Source organism: Pseudophryne corroboree, chromosome 6 (assembly GCF_028390025.1).
Source record: "Pseudophryne corroboree isolate aPseCor3 chromosome 6, aPseCor3.hap2, whole genome shotgun sequence".
Lineage (NCBI taxonomy): Eukaryota > Metazoa > Chordata > Amphibia > Anura > Myobatrachidae > Pseudophryne > Pseudophryne corroboree.
Window position 1 is genome coordinate 821,681,092 of NC_086449.1, and position 13,485 is coordinate 821,694,576.

General features: G+C 47.1%; 1 protein-coding gene across 1 annotated transcript; it reads right to left on the reverse strand.

Moving 5' to 3' along the window:
• Positions 1–436: 436 nt before the first annotated feature.
• On the reverse strand, positions 437–2,361 carry LOC134935800 (E3 ubiquitin/ISG15 ligase TRIM25-like). The gene has a single exon (XM_063930626.1). The coding sequence runs from the start codon at positions 2,328–2,330 to the stop codon at positions 642–644; it is 1,689 nt and encodes a 562-aa protein (XP_063786696.1). The 5' UTR covers positions 2,331–2,361; the 3' UTR covers positions 437–641.
• Between the last annotated feature and the right edge of the window lie 11,124 nt (positions 2,362–13,485).

A 13,485-nucleotide genomic window follows, 5' to 3' on the forward strand; every position in this document is an offset into this window, starting at 1 on the left:
GACATAAGGAGAGAGCGCTGTATAATGACACCTCTATAACACTCCTATGCTGAGACAGTGCCTGGTGGTAGCTGAGGGAGATGACATAAGGAGAGAGTGCTGTATAATGACACCTTTATAACACTCCTATGCTGAGACAGTGCCCGGTGGTGGCTGAGGGAGCTGACATATGGAGAGAGCGCTGTATAATGACACCTCTATAACGCTCCTATGCTGAGACAGTGCCCGGTGGTAGCTGAGGGAGCTGACATAAGAGAGCGCTGTATAATGACACCTCTATAACTGGTAGTAAATAATTAAATATCAGTTTGTGATTCTAACAATTTTACAGTTACTACATCTCAGCCAATAGGTGCAAGCGAAGCACTGACTACAATGATAATGTGCACACTGGCTGACAGACAGATATTGCAGCCAATCACAGGTGTCAGTGAGTCAGAGGTGGAGAAATCCCACAGAAATGTATATTTATATATTTATAATGACAGCATATAATATGGGAACACATCCACACACTGGTCACCTGGTTACCCAGGGGAGGGGCTCAGCTGTAGCTCCACCCACTGCTTCAGTTTATTGACTTAATATTCCCTCAATCAGATTCCCTTCCCTGTGATGTCACCAGTCTCTGGGCAGATTACTTATGGTAATTTTTCCCAGCTCCTGACTTCCCCACATATAGTTATACCATCGTCCCCTACAGATAAACCTCCTAAGAAACCTATAACAGCATGGAGGGGCTCAGTGAGGGAAGCCGTAAAGGTGTGTAAGTGTCTGATGGGGTCACACAGAGTATAAAAGGACAGCTGTCCTGCCTCATAATCCAGATATACCCTCACTCTGTCACAGGGGATATTGTCAGGTAACCGGATAGCTATACTGTCATGTATCACGAAGTACTGATTAATATACCTAACCAAACCCCAGGATTTTTTATTTTCCCCAATGACTGACCGACGTCCTCTCCTGCCTATACTGGGATAACACATCCCCATCCTCCAGTACTCTGACTTATTGACATCCACTTCCCAGTAATGTCGCCCTGAGGAGAATCCCCTGGTACTTATTACCTGATCACACCGAAATCTCTCTGGTGTTACTGGGCGATTCTGGTTTATATCTGACCATGATGCAGTTTTCCTGTCACCTGATATCTGTACATTATTACCAGCTGTGTTCTCATCCAGTAATATGTCTGTAGCCTCCTGCACATAGATCCCTGTATTTATACCTGTTATTATATCAGACTCTGTATCACCAGCTTCGGTTACATCCAGTAATATGTCTGTAGCCTCCTGCACATAGATCCCTGTATTTATACCTGTTATTATATCAGATAATGTGTGTAATGTCTCTGAGATGAGACCCACATCCAGATCTCCTGCACCACGGACCTGGATATCATGTCTCTCTGTGTCCTCAGTATCACACAGGTCCCCTGTGTCTGGTTCCTGTAAGACAGTCACTGGATCAGACATGTTACACAGCTCCTCAATGTGACGCATCTTCCTGGACATCTGGTCCCTCTTTATTTCCAGCTGCTGGATCAGATCAGAGACTGAGAGTGAAACGCGGTGTTCCTGCCTGGAGATCTCACTCAGGACTCTCTTCTCCAGGTCATCCAGATGTCTCCTGATGTCTCTAAACAGGGCAGTGACTGTCTCTGTTACACCAGCTGCTTTTCCCTGATCTTCTCTCCTGCGCTCCTGCAGACTCTGGACTCTTTTCTCAGCCCTCACTCTCTTTATGGTCAGTTTCTTCAGTACATTTCTCAGTTTTCTCTTTGTCTTCTTAGAGGCATCATCCAGTGACTCCACATGGTGTCCCCGATGTTCTCCAGCTGAGCAGTACACACAGATACAGGCAGCGTCCTCAGTGCAGTAATACTCCAGGACCTTCTTATGGACGGAGCATTTCCTGTTCCCCAGGGCAGTGGTGGGATCACATAAGACGTGTTTTGCTGACTTGCTGTGTACTCTCAGGTGATTATCACACAGAGAAGCCTCACACAGCAGACAGGATTTAGCAGCAGGTACAGGAGAGTCCACACAGTAAGTGCAGAAGATCCCAGTCTCCTCCTGATCTGGCCGAGTACACAGGAACCTCCCCACTATGTTACACAGCGTTATGTTCCTCTGCAGTGCAGGACGCTCCTGACACTCTGCTCTGCAGTCAGGACAGGTATAAGCTCCAGACGCCTCCTGTGTATCCAGCACATGATCAATACAGACCCGGCAGAAGTTGTGGCCACATCTCAGTGTTACAGGATCTGTATAAATGCTCAGGCAGATGGAACAGTGCAGCTCCCGTCTCAGATCAGCAGACGCCATCGCTGGAAGCAGAAGAGAGAAATGAAAGTGAATTCTGACACTCAGATACCAGTGAGGTCACATTCTGCACACAGGGGGAGGGGGAGCTGTGACTCAGATTATAGCTACAGGCTCAGTTACACTATAGCTTGTTACATACTAGATGATATACAGTAGTGGACAATGGGGCAGATGTATTAACCTGGAGATGGCATAAGGGAGTGATAAACCAGTGATAAATGCAAGGGGATACATGCATCAGCCAATAAGCTTCTAACTGTTAATTTACATATTGGAGCTGATTGGCTGGTGCATATATCACCTTGTTTTTATCACTGGTTTATCACTTTATTATGGCTCATCCAGGTTAATACATCTGCCCCAATGTGCCCTATTATGGCACATCGTTCATGATATCGTCCAGTGTGTACGCACTATGGTGGTCATTCCGAGTTGATCGCTAGCTGTTTTCGGTCGCTGTACAGCGATGAGACAAAAAATGTCGGCGAAGCTTTTCAGTCGCACTGCTGGCCGCAGGGTGATTGACATGTAGTGGGTGTTTCTGGGTGTCAACTGACCATTTTCAGGGAGTGTTCAGAAAAACGCAAGTGTGTCGGGAAAAACGTAGGTGTGGCTGGGCGAACGCAGGGCGTGTTTGTGACGTCAAAACAGGAACTGAACAGTCTGAAGTGATCGCAAGTGCTGAGTAGGTTTTGAGCTGCTCTAAAACTGCACAAAAAACTTTGTAGCCGCTCTGCGAGCCTTTTGTTCGCACTTTTGCTAAGCAAAAATACACTCCCAGTGGGCGGCGGCATAGCGTTTGCATGGCTGCTAAAATGGCTAGCAAGCGAACAACTTGGAATGACCGACTATGTCACTGATGATGTGCGCTCCCGTGCTGCGCCAGCAACATCGGGTATCTTCCATGCATGTAGGTTAATCCAGTGATATCGCCAGGAAGAGACATGCTGCTGAACGCAGCAGACCCCTGCTCCCTCCCACCATGACGCTGCCGATATCGCTGGGTACACACATCGTCTAGTTTGTACCCAGATTAAGAGACACAGATGATCCATAATAGGACAACACGCAGGAACTGTAGTAATTTTGAAAACATGGGTTCACTACGATATGCCGGCGGCCGGGCTCCCGGCGACCAGCATACCGACACCGGGAGCCCGACCACTGGCTTACCGACAGTGTGGCGAGCGCAAATGAGCCCCTTGCGGGTTCGCTGCACTCGCCACGCTACAGGCACGGTGGCGCGCGTTTTATTCTCCCTCCAGGGGGGTCGTGGACCCCCACGAGGGAGAATAGGTGTCGGTATGCCGGCTGTCGGGCTCCCGGCACCGGTATGCTGGTTGCCGTGAACCCGACCGCCGGCATACTGAAGACCACCCATAAAACATCCATCGTACAGAGATTACAAAAACGAATCTTCACAAAAGTGCAGTTATTTCATTTGTTCCGATTATGTGATTTATAAAATACTGACAAAGGCGACTAAACTGTGTATTTGTGTAATTCCACTTCTGCTTGATAGTAGAAATGAAGGTTGACTCCTGCCGGCGCAATGTAGCTGCGCCATCAGGAGGCCCGCCGCCACGTTTCTGATCACGGCAGCTGCGTGTGATCATGCCCACGCCACTTCCCCCCGTTTCAACACCGCCGCCCCCGTTTGTCCGCCTCTGCCCCCGCAACGCTCCGTCTCCAAAAATGAAACGGAGCGTTGCGGGCCCCGCGACCACCTCTGCCTGATTGACAGGCAGAGGCAATCACATTTTCTGTGAAGGTTAGGGTTAGGCTGTGCGGGGACAGTGGGTTAGGCATCACTGGGGAGGGTTAGGTTGCAGGGAGAGAGGGTTAGGGTTAGGCACTACTGGGGAAGGTTAGGGTTAGGCTGCAGGGACGGTGGGTTAGGGTTAGGAACCACTAGGGAGGGTTAGGCTGCAGGGACGGGGGTAAGGGTTAGGCACCCCTGGGGAGGGTTAGGCTGCAGGGATGGTGGGTTAAGTTCAGGCACCACTAGGGAGGGTTAGGCAGCGGGGTTGGGGGTAAGGGTGATAAAGCTAATTATTTATCTTGAACCTAAGCTATATACTTATTAAAGACAATGTACGCAATAGGCGCACGAGGTGCCGTAATGGTACGCACTTAGCGTAGCAGATGCTAGGCCGTGGTCGAGACGCACGAGCTATTATCTAACAGGTTCGCTAGCGCAGATATATACCTATAATTTATAACTCCTCTGGCGGTACGGGTGATATCTAACGCGAGTAGGAATTGAATCCCGGTGGACTCGTGAATCAAATCAGAGGCCGCATGCTCTGTCCTATCTACAAGGTGTCTTTTGACGATGTGTTCGTAATGAGTGTGAGTGTGCGGGGGGAGGTTGGGTGAAGGTTAGGGTTAGGCTGTGCGGGGACAGTGGGTTAGGCATCACTGGGGAGGGTTAGGTTGCAGGGAGAGAGGGTTAGGGTTAGGCACTACTGGGGAAGGTTAGGGTTAGGCTGCAGGGACGGTGGGTTAGGGTTAGGAACCACTAGGGAGGGTTAGGCTGCAGGGACGGGGCTAAGGGTTAGGCACCCCTGGGGAGGGTTAGGCTGCAGGGATGGTGGGTTAAGTTCAGGCACCACTAGGGAGGGTTAGGCAGCGGGGTTGGGGGTAAGGGTGATAAAGCTAATTATTTATCTTGAACCTAAGCTATATACTTATTAAAGACAATGTACGCAATAGGCGCACGAGGTGCCGTAATGGTACGCACTTAGCGTAGCAGACGCTAGGCCGTGGTCGAGACGCACGAGCTATTATCTAACAGGTTCGCTAGCGCAGATATATACCTATAATTTATAACTCCTCTGGCGGTACGGGTGATATCTAACGCGAGTAGGAATTGAATCCCGGTGGACTCGTGAATCAAATCAGAGGCCGCATGCTCTGTCCTATCTACAAGGTGTCTTTTGACGATGTGTTCGTAATGAGTGTGAGTGTAAGGAGCTTGGGCACTGCGGTGAATGTCTTTCATTTTGTTATGGGCAATGGTCATTACTTCAGGCAGTACTTTTCCAACGTAACACAATCCCTCTGAGTTTGGGGCAAGCCACTTATACGCCTTTCTCCCACATATGAAATATGAATCATCGGGGAGAACATATGGGATAGAAAATGACATAACCATATTACAAACCTTCCATGAAAACAGTCCTATCCCTAACTCTCTCATTTGTCTAGTACACGTATCAGGCTGTATGACATGTGCACAGTATCCTGGTGATACTTCTCCAACTCGCATGATCCAATTTCCTAGGGTGTACCTATACTGGAAATATTTTCCACTGTCGGCTATGTGGCGTATAAGCTCTGAATCTATGGGCATTCTGTCGGCTCTGTGTGAAAATGTCATGGTTTGGTTGTTCCATGACACCTCCCAATTTCCCGTCTTTCCGGGATTGGAAATGTTAAGACATATTAGGGACCTATCTACATGGTATTGATGGAGCTTCAAACTAGGAGGACTAGAAATATTAAATCTCTTGTCCACCGGCCTCCCACCCTTTAACTCAAGTACCTCATCTACCGTTAAAGGGTATGGCACTAGTCCTGACTTTCTATGACCTTGAGGTACTTGTGAGCACACCCAACAGTCTGTCTGGTTTAACACTTTACCCACCAATGAGTGATAGTCACTCAATGGATGCCGGTCCATATTGATATTAAAACGGGACTGACATTCCTTGATGCAGCCGTCCTCAACTATGTTGTCACAATTCCTACAGATACAGTTTTCTTCAGCTAACAATCCTTCACAATGTCTATTGATAACATGGCTACCAGATCGTTTTCTGATACTCGCCTTTGCTCGGTGATTGTGTTGTTCTTGGAACTCTACGCCTCCATCCTGATCATCAGAACCCATTCCAGATCCTTTCTCGACCTCACTGGTACTCTCACCGAAACAGACTGCTCTGGTCAACAACAGGGTCAACAGGAAAACACGGACTGCAGTCTCTTGGGGCGAGTCCATCTTACAGGAGGAGAAAGAGAAAGTTGTAATGGGGGTACAGAAAATAATTGAAGGGGAAAAAAAAAACTTGTTACGATGATTTGTCCTCTGGTCTTGTTGTTCTTCTTGCTCGGATGTCATCTCAAAGGTGTTGTCTCACAATCTTCCCAAAACGAACACTCAGGTGATACAATATTCTTTCCAAATCAGCGATCTTTCTGTAAGGAGCATAAAATCTTGCATTACCATTTGTACAACTTTTGTGTGACATACCATCCGTAAAACATGAAAGAACAAAAAGAAGGAGAACAATTTGAAAAGGGAAAAAAAAACATTATCAGATTTTCATCAACAGGCTGTCGCATCAACATGTCCACCAGTATCTCTGCATAGTCTCCTCCCCACCAGTATTTCCCCTCTTCACCCTTTGTGTCTGGCCAAACACAACGATGCTGGTAAGACATACTGGGGTTAGGTAGACCTCTGAAAAGACCAAGTAGCCATGTGACGTTTTAGTTCTGCTGGTGAAAGTTACAGATGAGAAGAAAACATTTAAAGATAAATTACAAAGTTTACCCGGCCGTCCCTGTGTCTACAAGGAACTGACCTTCCAATTACATTAACTGTAACCTCAGGCTTACTATCAAGGCTAATGATCAACTTTACTGGCTGCACATTACTGGTGCGGCCCAAGATTCTTCATATGTGATCCCTGATTACAATTTCGTGTGTCATGACTTTGCTCGCGTTCTTGTCTAGGGGGTTTATCTACCTTGTGTGTGTCTTCAAAACCTACAATTTCGTGCAAAATGACCTTCCCTCTGGCAATTATAACATCTTATCACATTTGACTTACCCACAGGGATCTGAGGCTTCTTACCCCCCTGTGACTCCCTGTGCTTGCTGATATTCCGTTCGTACCCAACAGCGGACTTTCTTAATGCAGCTACCGAGATATTTCTCCAGTTAGGTTGAGTGGTCTGTACCCTTGTTCTCAATACTTTTGTTAAACCTTCCATTAATACATAAACCACTACTTCTCTATAATGTACATTTTCCTCAATGTCCGCGATCCCAGTATATCTAGCCATTACTTGCAGTGCTCGATTGAGCAGTTTCACCTTCTTTTTGTCTTATGGAGAAGATTTTGCTCCACTTAACAACAGCTGGGAAATATACTCCTAATTGAAAGTTGATCTGTTTAATATTTTCCTGATTGCATTCCTCAGTAAGAGGTACCTCTGTGTCTAACTTACAATCAGTGATGAATTTCGCAGGGTCAATATTGGAGGGCAAACATGCCCTCAGCACTGTCCGCCAATCTTTGTTGGTGGGTTCTGTGGAGTTTCCTAGTTCTTTAATAAACCTTTGACATGCGGCTAGATCTTTCCTGGGATCGGGAAATTCAGACAAAATTGTTCTCAATTCTGCCTGGGACCAGGGGCAGGATATTGCAATGTTCCTGGTGGGAGTGGTTCCCAGAGCGTCAGTTTGTCCATTTGGGACCTCTATCACCCTGACAGGGTTAAGGTCAGCTACATCATCTTGTGTTGGCTCTACAATATGAGGTACGTTTGTCTGTGCATGATATACAATACCATACTTACCTGTGGACACGACCTCACCTGACCCTCCGTTAGGGGGCTTGACTACTGCCTTAACCGATTGGGCCATGCCCACCTGGGGGTCTCGTATGATGGCTGCTGGAAAAGGTGCCGACATCATCCTGGGCTCACTTTCTTGCTTGTAATCCTGGGGTGCAACTTGCACGGGTTAGAATTTGTACATTTATCAGTTTTCCTTCTATCATTATTACATTTATTACAATTATTACATTTACTCTTATCATTAATAATACAGTTACTAAGTGCACAATTATCATCATATCCCAGTATGTCATTCTCTGTAGCCATTTGTTCTCCAGTTACCATATGTTTCCTATTAGAGTGAGAACAACCTGTGTAAGTTAATTCCCTTTGTATCTCACTTTCCTGTTGCCATAAATGTAAACAATCATATTGTCTAATCCTCTGTTTTGCAGACTTTATTAAACTTATCCTTTTTCTTAGATTTTGCAATACCTCAGGATTCAAACTGCCCACCCTGGGGAACTGTTCTCCATCATCCACAGTCATACGTTCCCATTCTTTGCATAATACCTGTGTGTGTGATCCGTATTTCTCACACATTATATACCGTGCTGACCCTTTGGGCCAACAAACACCAACGTGAGCCCTTGTTGGTCGTCCCTTATTTGAGCAACTGGCCCCCATCGTTTGCAGATATTGCTGTCTTAGCGAATTCTTACAAAACAAACCAAGTTTCCCGAGATAAGGCGACGGTGAAAGTTCAACGAGTGCCTTCACTCACGCCCACGTTGACCAATACACGCAGAAACTATTTTAGCGCTGCTGTACTCAACCCAGGGCCCCTGTGAACCGCTATTTACTGGGGCATGTGGGAGTATGCGATCCCTCCCCAGCAAGTATTGGTTGTTGGAGATTTCCTGAGTGAACAGCGAAACTTCCTTAAAATAACAAAAACCTATACAAATCACGTTAGAATGTACAAATAGCGTTTATGATCCCACAGTAAATTTTGAATGGGTATCAAGGTAACAAACTAATGCACACAATTACATGCGGTACAGTCTCACTTCGTATAAATAACTATTATTTATACGCCTTACGACCAGCGGAATCGATTGTTTGGGCTGCGAAACCTTCAGCCGGAGCGTTATTACTGAACGGAATATGGGTAATACGCCAACCCCCCGGGCTGCGCTTTCTAACCTTACTACTTGCTCCTTTACCTTATATAATGTTAACGCGGGCAAGCCAGTCCCACGCCACCAAGTGTCCACTCACCTGATGTGGTCTCCGACGGGATCCCGATTTCTGGGTTCACAAAAGAATACCTTTATTTGCACACTCACTCCTATTCACTCATATGCACACTGATTTTTCTGTACAGAAATTACTTTCATTCAGGCAGTAGTTCAATCCCCGGGTTTTGCAATAGAAAAGGGTTCTCTTTAAACTAAAACTTTTGGAAACTGAACAAACTTGTGCTATTATCGCGTGGCTCCCGTATCGCCTTACTAAAACAAAGTTATCGTGTGATTTGTATTTAGCGGGCGCATCTGTACGCACGTTGTGTAATACACGCTACCTGCGTAGGCCTTTGCGTCGCGTACGCTTGACTCGCACTCGGTGAGAGACACGTGTACACAGCCTAGATACGTCCGCAGTAACACAAGTAACACGCTTCTATAAATGTAAACGATATTTAACTATAATCGCTTACCGCACACCACACAGTATTCCACTGTATCAACCTTTAATTAGGCCAGGCTATGCGCGTGCTTTACAATTACTCCCTTTAAGTATTAAACTTACTTTTAACTAAAATAGCAACAAATTTTTCTCAGCACGTTATCAAATGCAAATGGCAAACAGGAAGGAGATATATGAAAAATACACAAATGAAAAGACAGGTGTATGTGTTGCGTATGCAATTTGTATCAGTACAGAAATTTAAACCAGATTTAAAATAAGATTTTACTCACCGGAAAATCTATTTCTCGTAGTCCGTAGTGGATGCTGGGAACTCCGTAAGGACCATGGGGAATAGACGGGCTCCGCAGGAGACTGGGCACTCTAAAAGAAAGATTAGGTACTATCTGGTGTGCACTGGCTCCTCCCACTATGACCCTCCTCCAGACCTCAGTTAGGATACTGTGCCCGGAAGAGCTGACACAATAAGGAAGGATTTTGAATCCCGGGTAAGACTCATACCAGCCACACCAATCACACCGTATAACTCGTGATACTATACCCAGTTAACAGTATGAAATATAACTGAGCCTCTCAACAGATGGCTCAACAATAACCCTTAGTTAGGCAATAACTACATACAAGTATTGCAGACAATCCGCACTTGGGATGGGCGCCCAGCATCCACTACGGACTACGAGAAATAGATTTACCGGTGAGTAAAATCTTATTTTCTCTGACGTCCTAGTGGATGCTGGGAACTCCGTAAGGACCATGGGGATTATACCAAAGCTCCCAAATGGGCGGGAGAGTGCGGATGACTCTGCAGCACCGAATGAGAGAACTCAAGGTCCTCCTCAGCCAGGGTATCAAATTTGTAGAATTTAGCAAACGTGTTTGCCCCTGACCAAGTTGCAGCTCGGCAAAGTTGTAAAGCCGAGACCCCTCGGGCAGCCGCCCAAGATGAGCCCACTTTCCTCGTGGAATGGGCTTTCACTGATTTAGGATGCGGCAATCAAGTCGCAGAATGCTCCAGCTGAATTGTGCTACAAATTCAGCGAGCAATAGTCTGCTTAGAAGCAGGAGCACCTATTTTGTTGGGTGCCTACAGGATAAAAAGCGAGTCAGTTTTCCTGACTCCAGCCGTCCTGGAAATATAAATTTTTAAGGCCCTGACTACGTCCAGTAACTTGGAATCTTCCAAGTCCCTAGTAGCCGCAGGCACTACAGTAGGTTGGTTCAAGTAAAAAGCTGATACCATCTTAGGGAGAAACTGGGGACGAGTCCTCAATTCTGCCCTATCCATATGGAAAATTAGATAAGGGCTTTTACATGACAAAGCCGCCAATTCTGACACACGCCTGGCCGAAGCCAAGGCCAATAACATGACCACTTTCCACGTGAGATATTTCAAATCCACAGTTTTAAGTGGCTCAAACCAATGTGATTTTAGGAAACTCAACACCACGTTGAGATCCCAAGGTGCCACAGGAGGCACAAAAAGGGGGCTGAATATGTAGCACTCCCTTTACAAATGTCTGAACTCCAGGCAGTGAAGCCAGTTCTTTCTGGAAGAAAATCGACAGAGCCGAAATCTGGACCTTAATGGAACCCAAGTTTAGGCCAATAGTCACTCCTGACTGTAGGAAGTGCAGAAAACGACCCAGCTGAAATTCCTCTGTTGGGGCCTTCCTGGCCTCACACCACGCAACATATTTTCGCCAAATATGGTGATAATGGTTTGCGGTTACTTCTTTCCTGGCTTTTATCAGCGTAGGAATGACTTCCTCCGGAATGCCCTTTTCCTTTAGGATCCGGAATTCAACCGCCATGCCGTCAAACGCAGCCGCGGTAAGTCTTGGAACAGACAGGGCCCCTGCTGTAGCAGATCCTGTCTGAGCGGTAGAAGCCATGGGTCCTCTGATATCATTTCTTGAAGTTCTGGGTACCAAGCTCTTCTTGGCCCATCCGGAACCACGAGTATCGTTCTTACTCCTCGTTTTCTTATTATTCTCAGTACCTTTGGTATGAGAGGCAGAGGAGGGAATACATAAACCGACTGGTACACCCACGGTGTCACTAGAGCATCCACAGCTATTGCCTGAGGGTCCCTTGACCTGGCGCAATATCTAGTTTTTTGTTTAGGCGGGACGCCATCATGTCCACCTGTGGCCTTTCCCAACGGTTTACCAACAGTTGGAAGACTTCTGGATGAAGTCCCCACTCTCCCGGGTGTAGGTCGTGTCTGCTGAGGAAGTCTGCTTCCCAGTTGTCCACTCCCGGAATGAACACTGCTGACAGTGCTAAGACGTGATTTTTCGCCCATCGGAGAATCCTTGTGGCTTCTGCCATCGCCATCCTGCTTCTTGTGCCGCCCTGTCGGTTAACATGGGCGGCTGCCGTGATGTTGTCTGATTGGATCAGTACCGGCTGGTTTTGAAGCAGAGGCCTTGCCAGACTTAGGGCATTGTAAATGGCCCTCAGTTCCAGAATATTTATGTGTAGGGACGACTCCTGACTTGACCAAAGTCCTTGGAAATTTCTTCCCTGTGTGACTGCCCCCCAGCCTCGAAGGCTGGCATCCGTGGTTACCAGGACCCAGTCCTGTATGCCGAATCTGCGGCCCTCTTGAAGATGAGCACTCTGCAGCCACCACAGTAGAGATACCCTGGTCCTTGGAGACAGGGTTATCAGCCGATGCATCTGAAGATGCGATCCCGACCACTTGTCCAAGAGGTCCCACTGAAAGGTTCTTGCATGGAACCTGCCGAATTAAATTTTGCTTCGTAAGAAGCTACCATTTTTCCCAGGACTCGTGTGCAGTGATGCACCGATACCTGTTTTGGTTTCAGGAGGTCTCTGACTAGAGATGACAGCTCCTTGGCTTTCTCCTGCGGGAGAAACACTTTTTTCTGTTCTGTGTCCAGAACCATCCCCAGGAACAGTAGGCGTTTGGTAGGAACCAGCTGTGACTTTGGAATGTATAGAATCCATCCGTGCTGTTGTAGCACTTCCCGAGATAGTGCTACTCCGACCAACAACTGCTCCTTGGACCTCGCCTTTATAAGGAGATCGTCCAAGTACGGGGTATTTAAAACTCCCTTTTTTCGAAGGAGTATCATCATTTCTGCCATTACCTTGGTAAAGACCCTCGGTGCCGTGGACAGTCCAAACGGCAGTGTTTGGAATTGGTAATGGCAATCCTGTACCACAAATCTGAGGTACTCCTGGTGAGGATGGTAATGGGGACATGTAGGTAAGCATCCTTGATGTCCAGGGATACCATGTAATCCCCCTCCTCCAGGCTTGCAATAACCGCCCTGAGCGATTCCATCTTGAACTTGAATTTTTTTATGTATGTGTTCAAGGATTTCAAATTTAAAATGGGTCTCACCGAACCGTCCGGTTTCGGTACCACAAACAGTGTGGAATAGTAACCCCGTCCTTGTTGAAGTAGGGGCACCTTGACTATCACCTGCTGGGAATACAGCTTGTGAATTGCCTCTAGCACAGCCTCCCTGCCTGAGGGAGTTGTCGGCAAGGCAGATTTGAGGAAACGACAGGGGGGAGACGCCTCGAATTCCAGCTTGTACCCCTGAGATACTACTTGAAGGATCCAGGGATCCACCTGTGAGCGAGCCCACTGATCGCTGAAATTTTTGAGGTGGCCCCTCACCGTACCTGGCTACGCCTGTGGAGCCCCCGCGTCATGCGGTGGACTCAGAGGAGGCGGGGGAAGAATTTTGATTCTGGGAACTGGCTGACTGGTGCAGCTTTTTCCCTCTTCCCTCGTCTCTGTGCAGAAAGGAAGCGCCTTTGACCCGCTTGCTTTTCTGAAGCCGAAAGGACTGTACCTGATAATACAGTGCTTTCTTAGGCTGTGAGGAAACCTGAGGTA